General features: G+C 41.9%; 1 protein-coding gene across 3 annotated transcripts in view; it reads right to left on the bottom strand.

The window, feature by feature from the left end:
• Positions 1-1,497: 1,497 nt before the first annotated feature.
• The window catches only part of LOC122563263 (T-complex protein 11-like protein 1), a 57,112-nt gene continuing 31,006 nt past the window's right edge, over positions 1,498-27,603 (bottom strand). For all 3 annotated transcript variants that reach the window (XM_043716907.1, XM_043716906.1, XM_043716905.1), the window contains 6 exons: positions 26,646-26,782; positions 24,959-25,128; positions 22,425-22,606; positions 17,274-17,437; positions 15,499-15,747; positions 1,498-2,149 (listed from right to left, as the gene is read on the bottom strand). In XM_043716907.1, the coding sequence (XP_043572842.1) occupies positions 15,518-15,747; positions 17,274-17,437; positions 22,425-22,606; positions 24,959-25,128; positions 26,646-26,782 (883 nt within the window). In that variant the 3' untranslated portion in view covers positions 1,498-2,149; positions 15,499-15,517. The remainder of the gene's footprint in view (positions 2,150-15,498; positions 15,748-17,273; positions 17,438-22,424; positions 22,607-24,958; positions 25,129-26,645; positions 26,783-27,603) is intronic.

Raw genomic sequence — 27,603 nt, 5'->3', positions numbered from 1 at the left:
CATTATTTGGTGCTCAAGTCAATTGATCACTTCCACTTGCACACACCATACAATCAGCAAATAGAACTCTTGTAGTGCAATGGTAGGTGAAATGACTCCACAGAGGTCAGTATCCCATCACCAAGTCATCCTTCATTTACACGTGAATAGTCCTTGACTTCAGTACTGCCTCCTTCGGAGTCAGGTGCCAGGATGTCGGTTTCTCTGATACTAACTGTTCTTTTTTTTCCCTTTTTTTAATTCTCTTTTTTTCCTTAACCCCCACACTACCGCCTAACTGCGGTACTAACAGTCCCAATCAAGGAACTCCTATTCTATGATGTCCACCTGGCTGACCATGTTACAACCATTACAATAGTGTCCCTACCTCTGAGGCAGGAGACCTGGGTTCAAGTTTCACTTGCCCCAGAGATGTATCATGACACATCTGAATAGGTTGTTTTAAAATATTCAGAACTGCTCAACTCTTTGTTAAAAACAAGCTTAAATTTGGTTTAATTCAGCCCAATTGAACTTATTTTTTCAAAAGCAAATGTCAACGATTGAGACAATTCTCTTCAGCATCCAGTAAACACAGTTGCACAAATAGCTGCTGCACAAAGATTGCTGATAATCCCCCCAGGCTCTCACAATATGGAAAATGTGCTGTTGTACATTTATATTTCTTTTCCTTCCCTTGGTAAGTCCATATCATGAGTTCCACATCAGTGAGTAATGTAGGTGACTTGCAGACTTCAACAATGTCGGTTCACACACTGCTAGTTGCTGAGAGCTAGAAGGGATCCGGATTCACTTGGTCAGTTCCTTTGGAGTCTACCGTTCAGCTGGTGGTTGTGCTAATTTCAATAATTTGCCACTGGTAGCAAGGTGCAATGTGCCATGAAATGCACACTCTTGCCTTTTCACCCACCTGGGATGTGGCATCTCCACACACAAAAAAAATAGGGAGCATCAGAAGTTGGGTTGTAAAGTCCTCTTGTGATGTCTCACTTGGGATTCAGCTTAAAGCTGCAAAAACGGGGTGACCATCAGTCTTTGGTAGCGAGACAGTGAGTGATTACCTTGGAAAAGTGGCAATAACATCAAAAGAAGGCAGAGTATATAATCCTGTAACTAATACAATCTACAAAATCTTTAAAACATGTCGCTAACATAATTGCAAACAAATATCATTTATAATTATTAAAAACTCCACACTGATTAGGAATTTTACCAGGGTAACAGTTTATAGCCAGCTAAGAATAATTATGGGACAGCTTGTTGAATAAAAATAGAATGTTCTGAAAACAGAAAATATCCTCAGGATGGAAAGAGAAACAGATCTGCATTACAGGGAGAGTTTTTCATTGGAGCAACATCTGATTAGGAATCACCTCCTCACCACCTGATCAGGAATGATCACTCCCCCCACCCCAAACCAAAGCTAGACCCTGATCAGGAATTCCACCCCCGTCCCCCCACCAAACCTTGATCAGGAATTAGCCCCTCCTGCCCCTACAAACTCAGACCCTGATCAGGAATCTCATCCAAACTCTGAACTGGATTTTTTCCTTTACAGGATTTACAGTCTGTTTTCAGAAATTTCCATTTTTTTCAGACTTCCCCAGTTTTTAACCTTGCAGTGAAATAAAAACCTACAGTTACAGCATCATGAACCATATACAGTGGTAGAAAGGACAATGCAACAAACATGAGGAACAAACATAGCCAACATTAATATTTTAGAACAAAATCAATGAACAGATTTATCTTATGACCCTGATTACACAGCAATCCTTGAAACCCATTACCTTAGATATTCTCTGTCTTACCCCATACGGAGAATTTATTTATCACCTCATGCAAGCTTATTAAAAATATAATAGTGCAATTAAAGTAAGTACAGACTGTTGTTGCATGTGCTGCTCCAGTAGGAGGCAGCAATAGCAGGTCAGATAGTTCTTTTTGGTGGCGAAGCCAGAGGAAATCAAGCTTTGAGTCACCCTTGGCAGAAAACAGAATGTTCTACAACAATGTTACTTTGAACAGCTTCTCGCGATGATTTATTGGTGTTCAGATTCGAGTAGACATAGGGTGATGAGAGAAGGTCCTAGTTCCAACGGTTAAAGAATGAATTGTTTGTTTTTTTTTTGCTGGTACAAGCAATGGACTGAAAACAGAAGCACAAACAATCTTTCAAAATCTGTAGCCTCAAAATTATGCTAGGCAACAGTGTGCAACTGATTTTAAATATTTATATAAAATTACTTACTGCATTATTTACCACCAACACTAAACTTTAAAGTGAAATCTTAAGATTAACGTCTCCACTAAATGTGGAATAATTTTACGCGCCACAAGTAAATTTCGACATAAGAGACTGCTAGCGAAAACAAAAGCTTGCAGAATAGAAGGCAAATGATTAACCGGGTAAGGAGATTGGTTCGACGCTAGAAGATCAGGAGTGGAGAATGGAAATCCAATAAAAATCTGTAATGGTGCTTAACTATTTGCTACATTCATTAATAACTTAGATACGAGAGAGAGAGAGAGAGAGAGAGAGAGAGAGAGAGAGAGAGAGAGAGAGAGTGAGAGTGTGTGTGTTACATATCTAATTGTAATGATGACACAAGGACTGGTGACATAGTCATGATGCAAAGGGGAGCACAAAATTCTAAACAAACATTGATTGGACAAATGGTAGTCTCCAGAGTAGTGATCCAGAGACCCAGAATAAATTGGCTAAATACAAATTTACTTTCCTAGAATCAGCACCAGACATATTAAAAGTGACTTTTCACCCTGTTGAAGCTACAACACCTGATTACTGACCTGCTAAGCAACATGCAGTAGCCTAAGTTTAGGGATACCACAACTGGCAAATCAGATGTAAGCTCTAAAGTCCTGCCACATCCAATCATGATTGATGATAGACAATTAAGCAACTGAGTACAGGGGTAGTCTCCAAAAACATCCCCCTCCTCTGATGAGAGAGCCAAGCATACTAGTGCAAAAGGGTGAAGTATTTGCAAGCCTCATCAGCCAAAGTACCAAATGGATGATCAATCTCAGCCTTCTTCTGAGGGCCCCAGCAGCAGAGATGACAGCTTTCAGACAATTCGATTCACTTAGCATGACACCAAAAAAATGATACTGCAAAGGTAGGCCTTGATCACATTCCAGCAATAGTACCGAAAACCTGTGCTCCAGAACTTGATTGACCCTTAGCCAAAGCTGTTCCAGTATGGTTACAACACTGGCATCTACATAACATGGAAAATTGTCCAGTCCACAAAAATAACCAAGAAAAATCCACCTCCACCAATCACTACCCCATCAGTTTACACTTGGTCATCAGGAAAGTGATGAGAGATGTCACCAACAGTGATCTCAAGCTGCACTTGCTCAACGGTAATCTGCTCACTGATGCTCGGCTTGAATTTCACCAGGCCCACTGAGCCCCTGACTAAATTAGCCACGATACTGGGAACCTATGCAAGGCCAAGAACAAATGACAGAAAGGGAATACGAGAAGTGATAGGCAGTAAAATCAAAAGCCAGAATCAAACAATGCCACAGTGAAAAGTGGATTTTCTTTATGCAGTCATGAGATGGGGGTGTTGCTGATTAGACAGCATTTGTTACCCATCCCTAGTTGCCTTTGAATTGAATGGCTTGCTCAGCCATTTCAGAGAGTCAACCACATTGTTGAGATTCTGGAATCATATATAGGCCAGACCAGGTGAGGATGGCAGATTTCCCACCCTAAAGACAACAGCGTACCAGATGGTTTCATGGCCATCAGTAGATTCTTAATTCCAGACTTTTAAAATTGGATTAATTTCCACAATTTGCTGCAGAAGTCAAACCCAGGGCCACAGACTATTAGCGGAGTTTCTGAATTAATAAGTCTGGCCATAATACCGCCACACCAACACCTCCTCATAATGGGACAAAGAACATTAAAGAGACAAGCTGTGAGGCTTTGTGCCTGAATGCATGGAACAGATGAAGTAAAGTGGATGCACTAATCACACAAACAGATATATACAGGAATGATAGATTGTTGGGCTTATGGAGACATGGCTGCAGGGTGACCAGTGTTGGAAACTGAAAACCCAGGGATATTCAGTATCTAGGAATGACAGACAAAAAGAAAAAAGGCAGTAGAGGAAAGGAACATTTGTATTTACGGGTGATTTTAACATGCATATAGATTAAGAAAATAAAATTAGTCACAAAATTATAAAAGGAAGAATTCCTAACCCCGAATATGGGATGGTTTTCTGAGGAACTAACTGGAGAATAGGCTACCTTAGACTGGGTCTCATACAATGAAAAAGGAACAATTGATAATGTAATTGTGAGAGACCCCTTGGGAACGAACAACCATAATATGCTAGAATTCTTCATCAAGATGGGGAGTAAGGTAGTTGATTCTGAGACTAGGGTCCTGAATGTTAATGAGGGAAGCTATGATGATATGAGATAGGAGTTGTCTACGATGGACTGGGAAATGTTACTGAAAGGGAGATGGTGGATAGACAAAGGCAAAATTGAACTATAAAATTGTTTTTCCTGTCTGGTTCAAGAGTGTAAAGAGAGCAGTGGCCAAACTATGGTTTATGGGGAAATTTGAAGATAGCATTAGGTGCAAAAAATAAGCATGCAAAGTGGCAAGAAAAGAACAATACACCTGAGGATTGGGTACAGTTTAGAAATCAGCAAAGGAGGACCAAGGGATTGATTAAAAAGGGAGTGTGACTCAGCTTGAGGTAAACATAAAAGTAGCCTGTAAAGAGTTTTTATAGTTTTGTAAAGAGACAAAGAATGATGAAAAATTAATGTACGTCCCTTCCGGTCAGAAGCAGAGGAGTTTATAATGGGGAACAAAGACATGATTGACACAAAGGAGGATAAGGTACCAAAAATGAAGAACAACGTAAGGTTTAGGGAGAGGAAGGAACTGAAGCAAATCTGTATTAGTACAGAAATGGTGTTGAAAACATTGATGGGATTAAAGGCTGATAAATTCCCCAGGTGCTGATAATCTACATCCCAGAATACTTAAGGAAGTGGTGCAAGAAAAAGTGGATGTATTAGTGGTCACCTGGACTGTGGAACAGTTCCTACAGATTGGAGGGCAACTAATGTAACCCCACTAATTAGGAGGAAGGAAGAGAGAAAACAGGGAATTATAGACCAAAGAGTCTGATGTCAGTAACGGAGAAGATGCTAGAATCCATTATCAAGCATTTTATATCAGAGCACTTAAACAGTGGTAGAATCAACACAGTCAGCATGGATTTACAAAACGGGAGTCTTGCTTAACAAATCTACTGGAATTCTTCAAGGATGTAACCAGTAGAGTTGATCAGAGGGAATCAGTGGGTGTGGTTTGTTTTGGAATTTCAACGAAGTCCCACGTAAGAGATTAATGTGTAAAATTGAATGGCAAGCAGTGACTAGTGGGGTACCTCAGGTATTAGAAACACAGCTACTCATAATATATGTTAATGATTTAGATGAGGGAACTTAATGTAATATCTAAAACTCTGCAGATGATACATTGCTGGATGGGAGAGTGGGCTACGAGGATGCAGTGATGTTGCAATCTGATTTGGACAGGCTGAGTAGGTGAGCAATTTCCTGGCAGATGCAGTATGATATGAACAAGTGTTAGGTCATTCACGTTGATAGTAAAAGTAGGAAAGTAAATTATTATTTGACTGGCTGTAAATGGAGAGAAGGGAATGCTCAATGAGACCTGGGTGTCCTTGTGCATCAGTTGCTGAAAGTAAACGTGTCAGTGCAGCAGGCAGGAAAGAAGATAAACTGTACATTGGTCTTCATAGCAAGAGGATTAGAGTACAGCAACAAGGATGTCTTACTACAATTGTACAGAGCATTGGTGAGGCCACACCTGGAATATCATATGCAGGTTTGGGCTCCTTATTTGAGGAAGGATGTTCTTGTTAGAGAGGGAGTGCAGCAACAGGTTCACCAAATTGATTCCCGAGATGGCAGGACTGATGTATGAGGAGAGATTAAGTCAGTTAAAATTGTACTCATGAGGAAATGACCCTGGGGGTTGCAGTGAGAAAGAGACTCACAGATTCTTGTGGAGAGAGGAGGAGAACTTCTTCATGGTAGGCATCCTTGCAAGAGGATTTGTAGTAAGGTTAAAATTAACTAGGCAAAAGTGAGGACTGCAGATGCTGGAAATCAGAGTCTACATTAGAGTGGTGCTGGAAAAGCAATCCTGATGAAGGGCTTTTGCCTGGAACGTTGATTTTCCAGAACCAGGCCTCTCAGTTTAAGGATAAGATGATTAGGGGGTTAGATAGGGTCGACAGTATGAACCTTTTCCCGCGTATTGAGTCGGGTATTACAAGGGGGCATAGCTTTAAATTAAGGGGGGGTAGATATAGGACTGATGTTAGGGGTAGGTTCTTCACTCAGCGAGTCGTTAGTTCATGGAATGCCCTGCCAGTAACAGTGGTGGACTCTCCCTCTTTATGGGCATTTAAGAGGGCATTGGATAGGTATATGGAGGATAGTGGGTTAGTGTAGTTTAGGTGGGCTTGGATCGGCGCAACATCGAGGGCCCAAGGGCCTGTACTGCGCTGTATTCTTCTATAAGGGGTAAACCTGTTAGGACTGAGATGACAAGAAATTTCTTCACCCAGGGAGCAGTGAGCCTGTGGAATCCACTGCCGCAGAAAGTAGTTGAGGCCAAAACATGTTTTCCAAGAAGGAGGAGAGATAGCTTTTGTAGATAAAGGGATTAAGGGATATTTGGGGGCGGGGTGGGAGCTGGGAAATGGGATTAGGATATTGAGCTCAATGATGAGCCATTGCTCATAACGAATAGTGGAGCAGGCTTGAATGACCTACTCTTCCTTCTATCTTCTACGTTTAATGACTTTGCTACAGCTTTGCTCCAAACCTGGATAAAACAGCTGATCTCAAGAGGTGTGCTGAGATTGACTGCCCTTGATATCAAGGCTGCATTTGACCACTTGGCATCAAGGAGGCCTAGCAAAACTGGAGTCAATGGGATTCAGGGGCGAGGGCAGAAAGAGGAACTCTTCACTGGTTGGAGTGATACTGAGCTCAAAGCAAAATGGTTGTGCTTCTTGGAGGCCAGTCAACTCATCCATAGGTCAACACGGCAGGAGTTCATTGGGCACCACTCTAATGTAGTTAAGGGAGCTGTGGCATGACAGTAGTGGTAATGTCACTGCACTGTAATCCAGAATCCCAGACTAATGTCCTGGAGTGATGGTTGCAGTGGTCATGGCCTGAAACGGTCTCACCACTCAGCAACTGATGATAATGTTTGCCTCCTAGTGGCTTGCCATAGAGTGACTCTAGCTGCCGAACTGGTGAGGAAGTTCTGCTTTCAAAATCTAAGGACGAAAAGAACTGTTGAGTTCCGGTTTTTCATTGAAGCTTTAAAGAAGTTATCACAATTTGGGAGAGAAATTATCTGTTTGGCTCAGTCACGCTATCATTTTATCACAATAGAAAACATTCCATTGATTGTTTCATGTAATATTTGGATTAAATATTACAGCCTCACATTACATGAAATGCTTCCACTCTGATTTGGAAGTGAAATGTTCTTTGTACTTATAAATTTCAACACTTCAATAATAAATTTTTATGTCTCTTTCAATCCTATTGCAATGCAAGATGTATCTAAATTTGTAACTTCTATTATTGGACTTTAAACGAATTCCTTAAATTACAAATGGCTGCTATTTTTTTCAGGTTGATGTGAAAAATTCAACTTTAAAATGTTCATACTGTTGGGGTTGATGCCACCTACTGGTACAACCTCAGTTTACAAATAGTTGCAATCGAAATGATGAGTTGGCCCAGAATCTCATTTAAAATTTCTGAGTTGGCTGTAAATATTATAGGTACTTCTCACAGTTATACAACTATTCATTTATTTTTTCTTCTTTCATCACTCCTCTTCCACATTATAGAATCCCTACAGTGTGGAAGCAAGCCATTCAGCCCAACAAGCCCCTACTAACACTCCAAAGAGTTTCCCACCCAATTCCATTCCCCACCATATCCCTGTGACCTTGCATTTCCCATGGCTAACCCACACATCCTTGAGTACTACTGGGCAATTTAGCATGTGTAATCTACACAACCTACACATCCTAGGACTGAAAGGGGAAACTGGAGCACCCAGACACAGGAATAGTGTGCAAACTCCACAGACAGTCACCCAAGGGTGGAATTGAACCCAAGTCCCTGACACCGTGAGGCAGCAGTGCTAACCACTGAGCCACCACGCCACCCTATTATGTCAAAAGTAGTGGATTCTCAGCTGTAGGACACTCCTGCCTTGCAGATAATTATAGTAAAATATTTCAGTCTCCTAATTTGCTCACCCCCAGGGATATTTTGCAATCTGTAAGATGGTTCCATATTTTTTCATTGCTGTTTGGATACATTTCTAATTCGGAACAGGTTCTGCCTATTACTGAATTGCGACAATAGCTAAACCGACAAAAAATATTTGTTGAGGGATATTTTCAAACTTTTTTTTTTACGCAAAGTTTGCAAAAGAGAAAACTCCTTTTAGATGGCATTGTTGCCATCTTCAGGGTGTCCCAAAGTGATTTCTAGGTAAGTAGCACTCCGAACCCCAGGCTAATGTTCTGGGGACAAGTGTTTGGATCCAACCGTGGCAAATGGTCAAATTTGAACTTAAGAAAAATCTGGAATGAGGAGGTAGCCAGACGACAACAATAAACTCTTACCTGGCTCACTAACATTTACTAGAGAGAAAACTCGATCATCTTTATCTGGTCTGCCTTACATGTGACTCCCAACCCATGGCAATATGCCGGACGCTTGCCTCTCTACCCTCTGGATTACTAAGTAATGGGCATAAATGATGGTCTAGCCATCGACGCCAACATTTCATAAACAAATGCATTAAAGTACTTATTTTACAAAACACAGTCACTGTTGTAATGTATGGAACACAGTAATCAATTTGTGCAAAACAAGGTACCATAAACAGCAATGTGATGATGGCCAGACAAGCAGTTTTTAAAATGGTTGAGGGATTATAAATATTGGCCAGTAAACTAGGGACAACTTCAAAACAATGCGATGAGATCTTTTACGTCCACCTGAGAGGGCTGACAGGACTTGGCATTAATGGTTTATCTAAAATGCAGCATGTCCGACAGAACAGCAATCCCTCGGGTCTGAGTTGAAGGATCAGTTGAGATGTTGCGTTCAGATTCTTGCTATTACTGAAATTTGAAGGCACCATATTTTTGGCAAGATTGGACAAGTTTTGTTTGCCACTAGATGGCACACAATGAATATACTTGTACAAAGCATCAGTAGTGTGTTTCTGTAGAAATAACAGTTAAAAACATATGCTGCAACTTAGATAAAGTGCGGTCACCTTTGGTCACTGTCTATTCACTGGCTGTGAATAAGAAGAGTTATAATTTTAAACAAGCTTTGAACAGATTTCTACAGTGTTACTCTGCTGTTTTGCTGGAGCATCAGACACTGAGGGGTGACCTTATAGAGTTCTACAAAATTATGAGGGGCATGGATAGGATAAATAGACACAGTTTCCTCCCTTTGGTGGAGAATCCAGAACTAGAGGGCATAGGTTTAGGGTGAGAGGGGAAAGATATAAAAGAGATCTAAGGGGCAACTTTTTCACGCAGAGGGTGGTACGTATACGGAATGAGCTGCCAGAGGATGTGGTGGAGGCTGGTACAATTAAGAGGCATTTGGATGGGTATATGAATAGGAAAGGTTTAGAGGGATATGGGCTGGGTGATGGCAGGTGGGACTATATCGGGTTGGGATATCTGGTTGGCATGGTTGAGGTGGACCGAAGGGTCTGTTTCCTTGCTGTACATCTCTCTGACTCTATAACAAACACAAGGCAGCATGGTGGCTCAGTGGTTAGCACTGCTGCCTCCCAGTGCTAGGGACCTGGATTTGATTCCAGCCTTGGGTGAATGTCTGTGAGGAGTGTGCAGATTCTGCCAGTGTCTGCTTGGGTTTTCTGGAGGGTGCTCCGGTTTTCTCCCACAATCCAAAGATGTGCAGGTTGGGTGAATTGACCATGCTAAAATTGCCCATAATGTTCAAGGATGTGCAGGTTAAGTACATTAGTCGGGGTATATGTAGAGTAATAGGATAGGGGAATGGATCTGTGTAGGCTACTCTTCAGAGGGTCGGTGTGGACTTGTTGGGCAGAATGGCCTGTTTCCACACTGTAGGGGTTCTATGAACATATTGAAGGAATCTAGGATTACTCGTTTGGTTGATTTTATAATGCCAGGTCCTTATGGGAGGCAGTTGTGTGTGTAAAAACTGTGCATATTCACCCCTCCTGTTATTACAGTATACAGGATCAACTGAGCAGAAGAGTCAGGAGCTCTTGCTCAGTGTACCTTTCATCGTGGTCATTTGGATTGGATGGAAGAGTATAGATTACTAACTGCAGACTGTGGGGAATGAAAGACCACGACATGTACTGTGCCATACAGCTTAGTACAGTGATCACGACAACTAGGTCTGAATGTATACAGACAGATGAATAATTGGGAACATTTGCAAAATGAGATACTTTTACAATGAAAACAATATTGTAATCTCAGGTTTGTATATTTTCAACAACTGTTGGAGTTAAGAATTTCACAAGTTACAGTGAGCTCTGGGTGTGGCTGGTGTGACCCATGACATAGGTTCTCAAAGCAGATTAGCTCAATTAACCCACAAGTAACATATTCCTATACTATTTTGATAGGAGCTGCAAACCTCCAGTTTCAAAATCCTGTGGTGGCCCCAGCACAATCTCAGAAACACACCAATGGAGTTAAGTCAATGGCATGACATGGGCCTTTGTAATATTAATGGGCTCATCCAATGATGCACTAACAGTCTTTGCTACAACATCTTTGTTCTCCTCCTCTTTCTGCTAGCAAATCTTCAAGTTTAACCAGTAGGCAAATAGCAAATGGCAGATGTATAATCATAAATGCATTCAGGACCTGTTAAGTTGCAGATCAAATTTCACAGTCCATGTGGATTTCCCAGTACTGGGTGTCAAGCATCAATTTAAAGAGCAAGGTGTCATTTAGAAAGTCTGCAGCACAAAACAGTCAGAAATTTTCTTTATGACTCTGTAAAAATCACATGGAATTTCGTGGCAACCTCGAATGTGAATCATTCTAGGAGGAAAAGAGCCAACTAACACAGCAGAACGAAAGTTAAGTTAATCACTGCTATGTGGCTGATAGCTTTGGTAGTACCTCTTGATTGTGCTTTGGAAGTTATAGGCTTCCAGCCATAGCAAGTGGCAAGCAAATATCTATTGTTCTTACAGTTTTACAAACATTCAGACAAACATAGAACATAGAAGAATACAGCGCAGTACAGGCCCTTTGGCCCTCGATGTTGCACCGATCCAAGCCCACCTAACCTACACTAGCCCACTATCCTCCATATGCCTATCCAATGCCCGTTTAAATGCCCATAAAGAGGGAGAGTCCACCACTGCTACTGGCAGGGCATTCCATGAACTCACGACTCGCTGAGTAAAGAACCTACCCCTAACATCTGTCCTATACCTACCACTCCTTAATTTAAAGCTATGCCCCCTCGTAATAGCTGACTCCATACGTGGAAAAAGGTTCTCACGGTCAACCATATCTAAACCCCTAATCATCTTGTAAAACCCCTAATCATCTTGTAATGACAGAGAGAAGAAAGAGTGAGAATGAATGAAAGGGACAAGATCATGAAAGAGAGAGAATGAGTGAAAACAAGAGAGTTGAGAGAGAATAAGCATGAAAGAGGAAAATAATGTGAAATAGGAAATGGGAGAAATGGAGAAAAACAGAAGAGATTGGTGGGAAGCAGCATATTCCAATCATTATGGCAGAAATTTAATTGGGTTGGGAGGGCCAATCACAGTGAGACACAGTTCCTGTTGAAGTCACTGGTAAAATATACCACACTTAACAGTTCACAACTGCTGCCCACATCACTGCCAAAGAACAATCTCACACCCATCATGTCCTAACACCCTTCTGTGCAGAGTACCTTCACCCAAAGCCTCCCTTTGTTGTTTTGATGAAGATCTTAATGGACTCTGGCTGTCCCTTCGGCCCATAGAATACAAACTCCTTGATGTTATCTGCCATTTATCATCTTGATGTCTCTAGCACCATTCAAGCCGAGTTATCCTCTCCCATAAACCACATTTATGGTGCTATTTTCACATCTTCTGATAAAGCACATGATAAGGGTATGGCTTCTCCAAATTCTTCACTTACTGTCTCCTACAGGTACAGAGAGAAAACATCCAACTTGGTGAACAGAATAATGGCAGAAAGAAAAGTTGAAGCATAAAGGTGGTGAAACTCAGGAGTGTTGAAGAGTCTCCAGAGAACAATGAGAGTTGCAACAGGATGGTAGTGTTGAGGGAGACAATGGTAAAAGATAGTGGTGTAGAAGCTAATGGAGTGAACACCATTGGTGGAAGAGAGAAAGCAGGAGGAAATATTTCAGGGGATGGAGAATTGATGGGATGAGGCAATGAACTTGCAGAGGTCTGATTAAGGCTTATGAAATAATTTTACTGCAGTACAGATGTATTGAAATATTGACGAGTGGGGTTGTGGATGAGGCTACACATTGGGCAGAAATGTTGTTTTGCCATCAAAGCCTTTGGATCCTGGCTCTGCATTATATCGGGAAGTGAGAAATGGGAAATCTCATGTACCAGAGGCTGGGTTGGAGAACCTTGGAGCAGTGGGTGGTGCTGCGTCCCAAGGGGAGTGAAGTGGACGCTTGAGGTTGTGCGAGATATATCCTCAACTATTTAAATTTCTCTCCTTATTTGAAGTATCATTTCCTGTGAATTCATGTTTATTTATGTTAATTCTGATTTGTGCTAAAGTAAAACTTACAGAAAGTGAAGTTTTATTGATAATTATTTCATTTGGTGTCACTTAGTAAATTTGGTTCTTTTACTCTGTGTTTCACTGCAGGACTCAGAACATAACAATCTCTTCAGCACTTAAATGTCAATCAATGTCATTTATCAAACATATTTGGAAACAGTTCTGTCAGCTATTTGATTGTCTTGTTCAAAATATTATTCTAAATTGTTTCTCTCCTCTGCTAAATTTGTTGAAAGAAGTGTTAGTTGTGGTGAAGTGTTATTAATCACTTTCATCCTCCCTCTTGACAGATATTGCTTCAATTCATTTTTAATAGGTGTGAGCTGACTCCACAATACATTTATGTTAACCTTTCAGAAGTGCCACATGGGCTAGTGATGCTCATGATGCAGTTTGGGGTACCCTGAGGTCATGAAAGGTGCTATAAAACTATAGGATCTTTGCATTCTGAATATTCATGCCACTTATTTGAATCTTTTGTGGATTTTGAAGCTCTGTTCGTTGGTCTTGTGATCATTAAGTTGTTTAAATAGCATGTTTCCTTCAACCTTAATTTGGACACAATGCAGGGTGTCATTGCCAAAGCAATGCTAAGGAAGGTTTGCACTGTCAGTGATGCTGTCTTATAGGTAAGACATTAAAATAGATTAAGTGAACAAATAAGATCCCAGGGCATTAGTTCAACAAAGTAAGGAGGCATTGGATACAGGGAAATTTGGCTGTCTGGATACAGAATTGGCTGGCCCATTGAAGATAGAGGGTGGTAGTAGATGGAAAATATTCAGCCTGGAGTTCGGTGACGAGTGGAGTACCGCAGGGATTGGTTCTAGTCCTTTGCTCCTTGTGAGTTTTGTTAATGACTTGGATGAGGAATTAAAAGGGTGGGTTTGTAAGTTTGTCAATGACACGAAGGTGGTGGAGCAATTGATAGTTGTAGGCTGTTGTAGGTTGCTGGAAGAGCACAGCAGTTCAGGCAGCATCCAAGGAGCAGCGAAATCGACATTTCGGGCAAAAGCCCTTCATCAGGAATATCACTGATCCAGAATCTGGTTTCTAGCATCTGCAGTCATTGTTTTTACCTTGGTTGTAGGTTGCAGCAAGACAATTGACATGGTGCAGAACTGGGGTGCGAAGAGGCAGATGGAGTTCAACTTGGAAAAGTATGAAGTCATTCACTTTGCAAAGTTGAATTTGAATGCTGAATACAGGGTTAAAGGCAGGATTCTTGGCAGCGTGGAGGAACAGAGGGATCTTGGGGTCCATGTCCCTGAAATCCCTGAAAGCTGCCACCCAGGGCGATAGGGTTGTTAAGGAGCCGTGCCAATCCTGTCCCTGTTCTACCCATGTCTCCGTAATAGCCACAACATCGAAATCCCAGGTACCAACCCACGCTGCAAGTTCACCTACCTTATTTCGTATACTTCTTGCATTGAAGTATACACACTTCAAGCCACTTTCCTGTTTACAGGCACCCTCCTTTGAGATTGATGTCATGTTCCTAACCTCCCTACACTCCAGGTCCTGCACCCTAAAGCTACAGTCTAGGTGGCAGAGTGGCTCAGTGGTTAGCACTGCTGCCTTACATTGCCAGGGACCCGGGTTCGATTCAAAGCTGTGCAGATAAACTGGATTAACTATAGTAAATGTGGGGTTACAGGGGTAGGATGGGATGCTCTTCAGAATGCTGGTGCAGACATAATGGGCCAAATGGATTCTGTGTGTAAGGGTTTTTGTGCAATGGTAATGTCCCAACCTCTGGGCCAGAAGGTCTAGATTCAAGTCTCACTTGCTCCAGGTGGTGTATCATAATGTGTGTAATTAAAAATATCTATAAATGATCATGAGTTAGCAGTGGTTAGCCATTCAGCCCCTCACATCTGCTCCATTGTTCAATAAGATAAGGATGATCTGACCGTGACCACAACCCCACATAGCCCCCTCTCTGGGGAGAGGGTCCCCATACTCATGGCCCTCTAAGAGAAAAACATTCCTGTTCAACTCCATCTTAAATGGTAACGTCTTATTTTTAACCTATGTCTCCTAGTTCTAGTCCCTTCAACAAGAGGAAACTACCTTGCAGCATCTGCCCTTTCAAGTTCCCTCAGGGTCTCTTATGTAAGATTGCATTTCATTCTTCTAAACTCCAATGGAACAGGCCCTACTTGTTCAACCTTCCTTCATAAGGGCAACTCCCCCTGCCCAGGAATCCCAGTTCTGAAGGGCTTCGAGTTATGTTAGCAATACACTGCCTACTTACAAACGTGTCCACAAAGGATGTATGACATATGGATAGCAAAGATAAGGAAGGGAGTAAAAATTGAAAACAAGTGTTCCTTTCAACATTATGAGTAGTTGCCAATGGTTAAGATACAAGACTATTGGATGCCATGGGATTGATATTTGTTGCATGAAACCAACAACAATTTTTATTATGCTGATAACTGTACTCATTTCTAGAATTATACCGTGGCCAAAAGGATAGGGTTAACATAGTAAATACCTCAGATAACTCTCGTTCACCTCTAACATCTCTGATCCTTACCCATCAACTGACTGCAGACTCAGCGAGAGTCCATCCCAGCGTCACTGTCAGGGAAGAGCAGCTTTGCCAGTATCCCGGAGTAATAGGGTCCAAACACCATCCTGTTGTGGTGCAGAATATGGCTGAAGGTGCAGCCAACCTCCTTTAGCTCTGCCTGAATTGGAGCAAGACCCCCGGGGAGAGCATGAAGGCCGTTCTGTGGACTCGAGGAGTTGAGAAAACCCTTCAGGTATGAATGAACCCGCTCACCTACAAAAAGAGATACTGCTTAATGAAACCAGTTAAATGACATTGCAGAGTAGGTCCTAGCAAGATAGGGTCTATAAATATTAAAAAATATGTATGAAATTTTCTCATAATACATTGATCAGGTTTCAGTATGTATATTGTGATAGTATTTCTCTTCACTAAGTAGGAAATTAATGCATCTTCAGAGATTGAGATCTTGGGTGTTGGGGAAATTCAAACATTTCAGTTAAACTTTCCGAATGTTTGGAGCCTATTTCTTTGGATTACCTAGATGTTTAGGCAATATTGGATTGGATAGTCCGGATGTTTGCATTACCTCGCTTAGGGAAGATCTGTAGATATCTTCCCTTTGTATCTAGACAAAGGGAATGAAACTTATTGGTGGACTTTCCTTACTGGTGAATTAGTAGTGTGAATACTGTCAATATTTCTAATAAACCCTTGATTCTGATGGTAGCACTTCATTTTGAGCTGTTCCCTCTCCTACATTTTGATCTCTGGGTATTGGCCCAACCAGGGGTCCAGCTCAATACCTTTAGCATTTAACCACCATGGCCACCCTTTATGACACAGCAAAGACAGTCAATTGTGGCAGGCTGGAATGGGGTAGTCCTGACTAATGTTCCCTCCTCTGGGCTCCATTGCTAATTCCAATGCTGCTAGCACAGAATCAAATCCATCCTGGGATCACGCTGGCCAAAGTGCTCCGGTTCCACAATAAACACCGCATTAACCAGCTGAGTCATTCCAGACACTATTAATGTTGAATGTAAATGGAATTAACGGAACATTGTGTGTCAATTCACATCTGGTCTTCAATGCAAAGGAACTTTAAGTACAGGACTAAAGGGGAGTTGCTGCAATTGCAGAGAGCTGGAATGAGGCTGCCCCTGCAATATTGTGTGGCGTTTTGGTCTCCTCATCTAAGGAAGGATGTACTTGCCAGAGAGGGAGTGCAATAGAGGCTCACCAGATTAAGCCCTGGTACAGTGGGATTTTCTTACTAGGAGAGATCGAGAAGGCTCCAGCATTATGAAGAATGAGAGGCGATCACATTGAAACTTGCAACTTCTTAAAGGGCCGACAGGATGGATGTCGGAAGGATCTTTCCCGTGTGCTCAAGGTCAAGGATCAGGGGCACAGTCTCAGACTAAGGGATAGGCCAATTAAATCGGAGAAGAGGAAGATTTTCTTCACTCAGTGAATGGTAAATCTTTGAAATTCTGTGGAAGCTGTGGAACTACTGAGCATGTTCAAGTCAGAAATTGATAGGTTTCTGGGGAGTCATGGTATCAAAGAGTCAAGAATAGTGGGAAACTGGCATGGAGGTAGATGATCAGGTAGAGTCTTGAGGAGCTGAATGGCCTACTCTAGTTACTATTTCTGATTTCGGTCTGCTCTGTGTAAAGAACAGCAACATGCAGTAATGACAAGATAGCTCAATCTCATTCAGAAAACAGCCTCTATTCCACAGGTCACTATCCAGGAGGGCTCTGCTTATTTTGGAGATTATACAATGAACTCACCAATCAGATTCCAAATGACATTGTCGCTGTGTGAAATGCTGTAGATTTGTCCTTTTAAGCTGGCTCCCTGCTCACTTGTCAGGGGAGAATACCCATGGGTAGGAAGTGACTTGTCGAGCTCTCTGTATATCTGGTCGCTGACTGCAAGTAGAGCATCTTCTAACCTGAATATTGTGGAGATTGACAGAAGGAGCAACACAAGAATCCTTTAGATAACACTTACTGCCAATGATGATGGAGAGGGACACTTTAATTACAGATACCACCTGTTCAGAATTCAGAATCAAAGCCTCAGCTGTTCAGGTCTGTAAAGCTCAAAACATCACCTTGGCTTGCAATATGGAGGATAGAAAAGGGAAACTTCATCTCCCTTTCATCTATCCTTCTGATAGTCATTCAAACAATGGAGGCAAAAAAAAAATGTTACGCTTAATCAACATGGAACATAGAACATTACAGCGCAGTACAGGCCCTTCGGCCCTCGATGTTGCACCGACTTGTCATACCAATCTAAAGCCCATCTAACCTACACTATTCCATGTACGTCCATATGCTTGTCCAATGACAACTTAAATGCACTTAATGTTGGATAATCTACTACCGTTGCAGGCAAAGCATTCTATACCTTTACTACTCTAAGGAAAGAAACTACCTCTGACATCTGACCTATATCTATCGCCCCTCAATTTAAAGCTATGCCCCCTCGTGTTTGCCATCACCATACTTGGAAAAAGGCTCTCCTTGTCCACTCTCTGGGAATGGAACTGAAAATATGGCAATTGGACTTGGGAAAAAAGAATGTAAAATAGGGGCACATGGGAAACCAGACCAAAAAAAAACTTAAATGTTTTCCAATGTTGAGATGGAAATCCTCTCGAGTCTCAGAACGAAGGCAGCTTTTCTCCATCCATGTTTGAGAGGGTTCTAAATGAGCCAAAATCTGATGATGAGCTACTCCAAGTTGTTGGCTTGAAAGACCCCTCAGATTCAACAACAGGTTTAGTCAGATGGGAAAGAAAATGAAAGTTTCTCACAATTAAGTATCCCAAATGGGGAAACTGAATCCCATTTTGAAATTGTGTGGTGCACAAAACGGGAAAGGAATTGATTTTCACTAGGGTGTGAAATAGGAGTGCTTCGTTGAGTCTATTTCCCAGGCAGCAGTGACCATCTTGGGCACTTGGTTATTGACAACAAAACAAAGTTATTGACCAAAAACATTGGACTGGATGTAACCATGGTAACAGACTAGGAGGCAAGATGGCCTCAACCAGCATTCAACCAGCTGCAAGAATTTGAGCACAGCAGCCAACGGACGCACCTCTTAGCCACCTTCCATCACTACCAGTGTTCCATAGTCAAGTGGATAGACTATTAGGTAGATCCTAGCGGCCTCCCAAGAAGGCCCTTCTTTATGACCAATCCATGTAGCATCATCTCCCCCCCCCCCCCCCTCCCAGTAGCAATAGCCAACCCTGTGGCCACCACTTGAACCTCCCTGCCAGGACCTTGATGTGCTGAATAAAACTGAGACTTTGTCTTCAAGGGCACGTCACCATCTCACCTTCATCTCACAGTCTCATCAGAGGCTACCTCCGATGGTGGAGCTGCTGATGTTGCTCTGTTTGGACGAGCAACTCTGGGAGAACCTAAGCATATGGTAGTCCCAGCAAACTGGTCACCATCAGTAAAATACCACTTCAGGTTCCCACATTTTGCCAGTGCCAGGTCAGCACCTGCTTTCAATCCTGGCACCTGGACCCCTTCCCTTCCCTCAAAACGTTGAGCCAATAACTTGGTTTCTTCCTAGAGGGGTGTTGCTGAGTGTTTCCAGCATTTTCTGCATCATATGTTCGACTTAGTTTACACTCAGCCAGATGATTGGTTTATCAGTTCACGTGTGGTCCCAACCAGGAGAAATACCCAGGAATCTCGGAAGCAGATAGAGAGGATCACAGCCCTTTTAACGGCTGTCACTATTTCCAAAACATCTGATCACAGGCTGTAAGTGAGCACTAAGAGACCAAGACGTGCCACATAAATTATAGGTCAGAAAACAATGGTAAATTTGAGTCCCATAAAATTTCTTGATTCAGCTGAGACCTCTGTATTCTGTCCTTGTATGTCGATTGGGACAGGTTTACATAACTATACAAAGGAAAGTTGCTTCCTTTAGCTGAAGTTCTAGCAACCACAGATTTAAGAGTTTGGGGAAAAAAATGCAGGGGAGATGGATCTTTTTTAAACAGAAACTCTGCCCTCGAAATGAGCATGAATAATACTTTCTGAAGGGCATTGGATGGACACTTCAGGGAAGTATAGGGGACAGGGATGGAGAAGGGGATTGGGAAATGATTGGATTGATTTACTGAGGGCCAGCATAAAGTCCATGGGCTGAGTGATCTCCTTTTGTGCCTTAATGACTTCAAGAACAAACATAAGCCTCAAGTCCGTCAAGGTTATTTGATAAACATTTCAACCTACAGACAGCCTAGTTTCCTTTTTACAAGCTAAACACTTCTACATTCCCGAGTAAACATGTGCCTTGGGATATACTTAAACAATCCCCATGCCCATCATATTTGGGAAACAACTTTTAAGTTCAGTTCAATAAAATAACTGATTCTCACCTTATTACGGCTGACCTTTAGTTAAACTGTTTAGCTTAACCATCCAAAATGTCTACAACAACCCTAAAAGGCAAATGAACCTGGAACGATGTTCTTGGTCTAAATGCTACAGGACTTCTAACGTTTTTTTTAAAAAAATGTCTTATGGGGATTTGGACATCACTGGCTGGCCAGCATTTACTGGTTGTCCCTTGTTGCCCTTGAGAAGGTGGTGAAGCTGCTGTCTTGAACTATTGCAGTTCATTTGGTGTAGGTAGACCCACGATGCCATTATGGATGGAGTTTCAGGATTTTGATGCAGGGACACTGAAGGAACAGCAATATATTTCCTATTTTATGGTTGGTAAGTGGCTTGGAGGGGAAAATTGCAGGTTGTGGTGTTCCTGGGTATCTGTTGCCTTTGTCCTCCTACATGGCAGTGCTTATGAGTTTGGTAGATGTTGTCAAGGAGCCTTGGTGAATTTATGCAGTGATCTGGTAGGTAGGAATCACTGCTGTTTCTTCACATCACTGATACAGGGAGTGGATGCTTGCGGATGTGGTGCCAATCAGGCAGGCTGCTTTGTCCTAGATGGTGTTAAGCTTCCGAAGTATTGTTGGAGCTGCACCCATCTAGGCGAGTGGGAAACTTTTCATCACAGAATCCTGAGGCCCTGATCTGTTCTTGTAGCCACTATTTATTTATATGGTTAGTCCACCTCAGTTTCTGGTTAATGGAACTCCCAATTTTGGGACTAATGAGGAGAACTTTATACGTGTGTCAAGATGGTGTGTGCCATTGCGTTTCCTGTCATTACCAACACCCTTTTCTTCTTGAGTATCGGCCAGAGGGCAGTGAATTTCTGTGGGTCTGGAGTTACATGTAAGCTTGAATCTATCTGGCAATCCACCTGCTCTGGTGGAATACAAACTGGTGTCCCCAGAATATTACCTGGGTCTCCTGATTACAAGGTGAAAGTGAGGACTGCAGACGCTGGAGATCAGAGTCAAAAGGTGTGGTGCTGGAAAAACACAGCAGGTCAGGCAGCATCCGAGGAGCAGGAGAGCCAATGTTTCAAGCTAAGCTCTTCATCAGGAATCTGATGTCATTCCAAACAAAGAGCTTATGCTCAAACCATCGACTCTTCCGCTCCTTGGATGCTGCCTGACTGGCTGTGGTTTTCCAATGCCACACTCTCCTGATTACTCGCCTAGTGATAACACCACTATTATCATAATCTCACAGTGCATGTCAGTATAAAAATAGGTCCATTCTGTGGTTCTGTTCGCCGAGCTGGAAGTTTTTGTTGCAAATGTTTCGTCCCTTGTCTAGGTGACATCCTCAGTGCTTGGGAGCCTCCTGTGAAGCGCTTCTGTGGTGTTTCCTCCGGCATTTATAGTGGCCTGTCCCTGCCGCTTCCGGTTGCCAGTTTCAGCTGTCCGCTGTAGTGGCCGGTATATTGGGTCCAGGTCTATGTGTTTGTTGATGGAGTTTGTGGATGAGTGCCAAGCTTCTAGGAATTCCCAGGCTGTTCTTTGTTTCGCTTGCCCTATAATGGTAGTGTTGTCCCAGTCAAATTCATGTTGGTTGTCGTCTGCGTGTGTGGCTACTAGGGATAGCTGGTCATGTCGTTTCGTGGCTAGTTGATGTTCGTGGATGCGGATCGTTAGCTGTCTTCCTGTTTGTCCTATATAGTGTTTTGTGCAGTCCTTGCATGGGATTTTGTACACTACGTTAGTTTTGCTCATGCTGGGTATCGGGTCCTTCGTTTTGGTGAGTTGTTGTCTGAGAGTGGCTGTTGGTTTGTGTGCGGTTATAAGTCCTAGTGGTCGCAGTAGTCTGGCTGTCATTTCAGAGATGTTCTTGATGTATGGTAGTGTGGCTAGTCCTTTGGGTTGCGGCATGTCACCTAGACAGGGGACGAAACGTTTGCAACAAAAACTTTCAGCTCAGCGAACAGAACCACAGCAACGAGCACCCGAGCTACAAATCTTCTCATAGGTCCATTCTGTTAGTATAGGATATCGAGGTTGATGCTAAAGAAAGTCAGCATTAACACAGGGCTCACGATTGTAGAAAGTAAGGGAGTACAAAAGCTCTCATGTATAGAAGGAAAGGTTTAAGCTGGAAAGGTGTCTTTATATAGTGCATGAGTGAAAGCTGAATGGATTGTGTGTTTGAGACCTTGTCTAGACATTGTTTAAAAAAAAAAAGAGTTGAATGCTGAAAAGGAATGGCTATAGAGTCAGTTTTTGGGATGCTGGGGCAAAACAGCCTTTTATTTCCAGATCTATCATGTGATCATAACATAAGCGGGTTAGACTGAAACAGGTACCTTACGTGAGATGTTTCCAAAACTATTGTGAAATAGTGGACCCGCACACGTCTGTCTACATTCTTACAGCTGAAAGTTGTGCAACGTTTTCGCCTGGTAAACTCAATGAATAGAGCGGTCATTACAGCTGGTGCTCCTAACCACACTTCAGAATAATCCATCTCCCCTGTTGCTTCCTGGAGACACAGGTGCTCAGGTTAACTTACTTGCAGTTCAGCCCATCCAACAAGGCACAAGTGACTTGCTTTAGTTTATCTACAAACCCAGGCAAACCACAAATGGCTGCTCCCACTGCATTACTGGTTACCAATAGAATGGAGGCCACCAGAGTCAGCTGATCAACTCTTTGCTGCAGCTCCTGGAGACGTGATCTGTCCATCAGCAGAGTCTGTATGGGGGGAGAACACAAATGTTAGCTCAGTTTATCAACAGGAAAATTACAACCTTCACTGGTTGAGAGAATCATCAGAGCAAGTATAACTCTTTTCAAGTATTGAGCTATTTCTATTCCATCTCTATGCTCATTAACTGGGACCAACAACAGCACCAATATGTGGGTTAGAATTGGTCCATGCAGACTTTGGATGATTGGAATAAGAGGCGATGGAAACCAGACCAGGTTTCAATATTGGATTGTCATTGAGTGACCTTTGCTGGATAACATGCAGTGTGCATGTGTCAGGACTGGTCATTTCCACAATCTGATAAGTAGCTGACCACCAGCCAAAGCACAGACTCTCACTTAAGGGTCACAGCAACTAAAGACTGACCACCACCCAGGAACCATACCCCTGCACTTTCAGGACAAGAATGAAGTTAGGACCTTCATAAATCAATGTTCTAGCTTGGCCTGAGTTGTTAGAAGTATTCATCCTCAAGTAATTAAGAAGTCTTCCAATTTTTGGGAAAGGAACAACATATTCTGGCTTCTCCAAACTCTCAGTTGTGATTGGTATTGAGATTTATTATCAGAGTTCAAAGTTTTCTTTAGAGAGCGTGTTGACATTGAAGTTCCCAAATTGTAGGTAGACTTCAGCCTTGCAAGACTGTTTCTGGGACCCTTTGCTCTCCTCTTCACTTTAATCACTTTCTGCTCATCTCAGTCTTTCTCCATTAGTCTTGACTGGGAATTCTGTTTTGACATTTCTACTCATGTTGGAAGGGAATGCAATCCGACAAACTGATGGGAGTGGGAGAATATGGAGCCCGCAATATGAATTTTTGTTTCTGGGAGTAAGCAGGTGTGAAGTTGGTTCCAGGAATGATCAACAGTTTCAGCTGCAGATGGTGCTATTATCTCTCAGCTATAACAAATACCTGGAAGCAACCAGATCATCAGAATAAACCTGAATTTTAATGACGATTTTGAATTTAAGTTGTTGAAGGAATGATTTGCATGAGATGTGGATCTTGCAGCTGCTCCCAAGATTCAGGCTTATTTCTAGATTTACTTGTAACAACGGAGAGAAATCTATATCTCAGAATTGGAGGGCCAAATACAGACAGGCGGGATTCGTCTAGTTTGGGATTATGGTCAGCATGGACTGGTTGACCCAAAGGGTTTGCTTCTGTCCTGTATGACTCTATCACTGACTCCATGAGATGCACAGTATCCCACCAGCATTCTGACAAAGCATCGGAAAAGCCATTCACAACGGCTGTACTTGGAGTAAGTCTCATCATCAATACCGCCAATTGCAAGATTGAATTACTAAACGGAATCTATTTTACTTCTCTCAGTGTGCTTGTTTTTTTTTTGGTTTAAAATGGACAATGGCCGTTTGGGAACTACTCTGCTGAAGATGTTATGAATGCTGGTCTCCAAAGCAGCCTTGATAAGGTCTGAAACACTATGAAGGAAAAGGTCTCAATTCCCTCGTCAACATTGATCAGTAGATTGATCAGTCAACATTGATCAACAAGTCGTTTAAATGCAAATAGCCAAAAATTGTCCCACACTGTTCAGGACTAGGCTGACTCTGACTCTACTAGGTCTCATTCCCTCAGGCTCTCCCTGAAGTCATATTCAATACATCAATTATCAAATTGTGAACAAGACCACAGCTGTACAATGGCAGAGAGTGATTGAAGGAAGGAGGGTCTTTCCATCCATGAATTGACGGACAGGGCATAATAACTATCACAGCAAAGAGCTGGACATGTGTTTCATTTGGACAGAGACTGCCCTTTGAAGGCTGTGTATACACCTTTGCCTTCTCCTTGCATATCTCTTTTCCATGGTATGCACTGTTGAACTCAAAATGTGTGCTCGCATATTACAGTATTGAGGAGTCATGTGATTGGTGGCTCGGATCAAAGCAACTATGTATGAGAAGCATATGAGGATCTATATGGGAGCAAATAAGGAGTTGAGGGAAAATAAAGCAGAACTATCTAGCACTACAGCAAAGCTGTAGCCAACCAGATTGGCAAAAGGTCTAAGCTGGTTTTAAACTTAAAATAACAATCTGTTTTTCCATTGATATAATTCAATTCTAATTCAGTTCCCATCCACTGTATGATTTAATGTTCTCTGTTAATTAGCAGTTTATTGTGAAAAATTTAATTAATCCGGGCACCTTTAAAGCATCTTTAAGTAGGAAATGAGTCCATGAAGATAGCTGATTTGTCATTTTGCAGCACTATCTGCATGCTCCAGCATGGCAACAGGAGGCGATAGGCACAGCCCTCTAACCTGTTCAAATAGGTGCTCTCTGCTTACTGGTGACTTGGCGCTTACCTCTGGATAAACGTTGGTGTCCTGGTCCCATTTCAACAAGTTCATGTAGCCTTCATTCAGCACCACTATCGGGCTCACTGCTACTGGACCATTACCACGAGACGATGAGACCGAAGGGATAGTTTTTTCAATTGCTGCCTTCAGCCAGGCAGTTGTGTGCTCCAAACCATCTGAAAAAATGAGAGGAGGAAGAGGATAACAATGGCAGCTTGATGTAGAAATTAATGAGACACTGGTTCAGTTACGGACTCGTTTACCAATACAGACCCAAAAGGCAATTCTGAAGAAGAATCATATCAGATTCAAAACATTCACTCAGTTTTTCTCTCCACAGATACCACCAAACCTGCTGAGTTTGTCCAACACTGTTTTTATTGTATATCCAAAAAGTCCTTTATTTTATTTCTGGTCTGAAGTGATCTACAAAGTTATATCAGTGATGTCCTTCAGGGATTGGATCAGGGCAGAGAGACAGAAATAAATAACCCATTAATGTGGGTCTGGAGATATTTTCATTTGTTAGGTGGTGCCTGGAGGAATGTTGGAATTGAACTGAAAGATGTGAATCCTTAAAACAATTTTAGCCAAAAGGGGCAAGAACAATTTAAGCCCATAAGAATTAACTATGATCAATTTAAATTGTGAAGCCTCAGCTCGCACTCAGATTTTTAATAACTTCCCTCGATACCGATATTTGAATTGTTTTAACATGCAAAGCTATAGATGGAGGCATTGCAAATTTAATAACTGCATTTTCTCAGTCTCTCCAAAGTCCTTACCATAAGTTTATTTAACTCTGCATCATAGGAGGGAGGAATCAGTCTCACGACAATATATGTAGCCACGTTGCAACTATGTTCAGAAATAATACATCAATACATTTTTTCCCCCATTGCCTTTCCCCCTTGTGTGCACTTGTCCCTTCATTTTGAGAACAGTTCTCAGGGAACAATTTGCATTAATTCTCAGTGGTTCTTACAGTTTATCTTCTGTGACGATTCTATGGCTTTAAGAGGTGTATTTTGTCCTGTTTATTAAATGAAGAAAGGTTAAGATAAGAAGTAAAAATCAGTCTGCTTCAAAGCCAGTGAAGTAAACACCTTGTGAGGCCTTGGACATTTTTCCCATCTAAGATTGGAACAATAGAAGCAGCCTGAATGGGTGCGGTCAAGCTCCCAGAGAACCAGGATTTTCAGTTTTAGTTTTTCAGTAGCTGTTGCTGGGGTCCTGAAGTCAGGTTTGGAAGCTGGAGTACATCCCTCCCTGTTACTCTGAGTTTTCTCTTGATATTTTTCCTCATTTAGTGGAGAATTGCCTGGGAGAGAATCTATTTTACAGAACTTGCTTTGCCAAGGGCGTGTTTAGGCGATATTATTATATTGGAACAGTTACTGTTTAGTAATTAAATAATCTATTATCCTGTTAAGTATTCTAATAGAATTGTTATTCCAGTTTCTTCTTTCTTTTGTTATATTTTAACTTTAGTGTATAAGTAAAGTGTGTTTTGCTTCAAATCTGGTATTTTGACCAATCGAATTGCAATGCCTGGCACTTACCTTTAAAAGAAGAAAAGTTTAGGATCTCGACCTTCTGAGTATTTTGAGGGGGTTTAGTCTGATCCATTACACTTCTCATGAGGTCAGTGCCATAACAGGCTGAGCACTGACCCTTCCTGTGAGTTACTTACTGGGTTGTTTGTCAAGGAATGCCTGGAACTTGCTGCGCTCGTACTGGATGGACTCTTGCTTTAGATGAGGCTTCAAAGCCTTCATGGTAAAGTTCGCCATGTCAATCTTCATCAGGTCTAGCACTCGGAAGATCTCTCTAACAGAAAGTAAAGTCAGACTGGATTACAGATTTCATTCCTCTCACCACAGAATAGGCTGTTTTGCTGATACGCTTAGTATGTAACTACACTCAACCGAAGCAGGGTTACTCACTGCAGAGAAGGCAAAGAAACTTGAGAAATGGCCCAGTAGATGATCACTCAAATTTATTTAAAAATGATCAGATCAAACAAAAGAGACCATTGTCATTTATTTATGGCGTTTTACGGTTAACGTTTAACAGACAACAACAATGAAATGACAAGGTTCTGACCTAATCAATTGATAGATAGCTTGTACTGATATGAAATCAAACCTAGAGGTAATAATCCCACAGGTTACTTGAGAAAGTGAATGACTATATGGCAAATGGATAATAGCCTTCATTTGCAGAGCTGGCCAAGTAGCGAATGTAACTGCAAACAGTACAATAATAAAAGCTGCAACTACAAAAGGTGCAGCCTGTGTTTGAAGGCACAGCAAAAAAAACATAGCACCACTATTTACTGGCTGGAGTACTCTGAGCAGGGACAGGAGCACTTTGGTCAGAAATCCAGGTCTCTCTGCTGCTATTGCTTTTTGAGATTCAAAAAATTTTTAATGTTCTATCCAATCCAACCCCACTTGCATTTTGGGGGTAATGTGTCTGCTATTATTGCAGTGAGTAAGAAATCAAGCTAATGAAACAAACTCACCAGGGAGATGGTGGAAAAAAATTGGTCCTGATTCATTCAAATATGCATTAAATTTCTTTCAACGTTAATAGTTTGAGAGCAGTCTATGAGCAATTTAATACACGAGTAATTTGTGATTTGTGGT

This window comes from Chiloscyllium plagiosum, chromosome 26 (genome assembly GCF_004010195.1).
Source record: "Chiloscyllium plagiosum isolate BGI_BamShark_2017 chromosome 26, ASM401019v2, whole genome shotgun sequence".
NCBI lineage: Eukaryota > Metazoa > Chordata > Chondrichthyes > Orectolobiformes > Hemiscylliidae > Chiloscyllium > Chiloscyllium plagiosum.
Note: the sequence above shows the minus strand (reverse complement) of the source record. Positions and strands in the feature narration are given on the sequence as shown.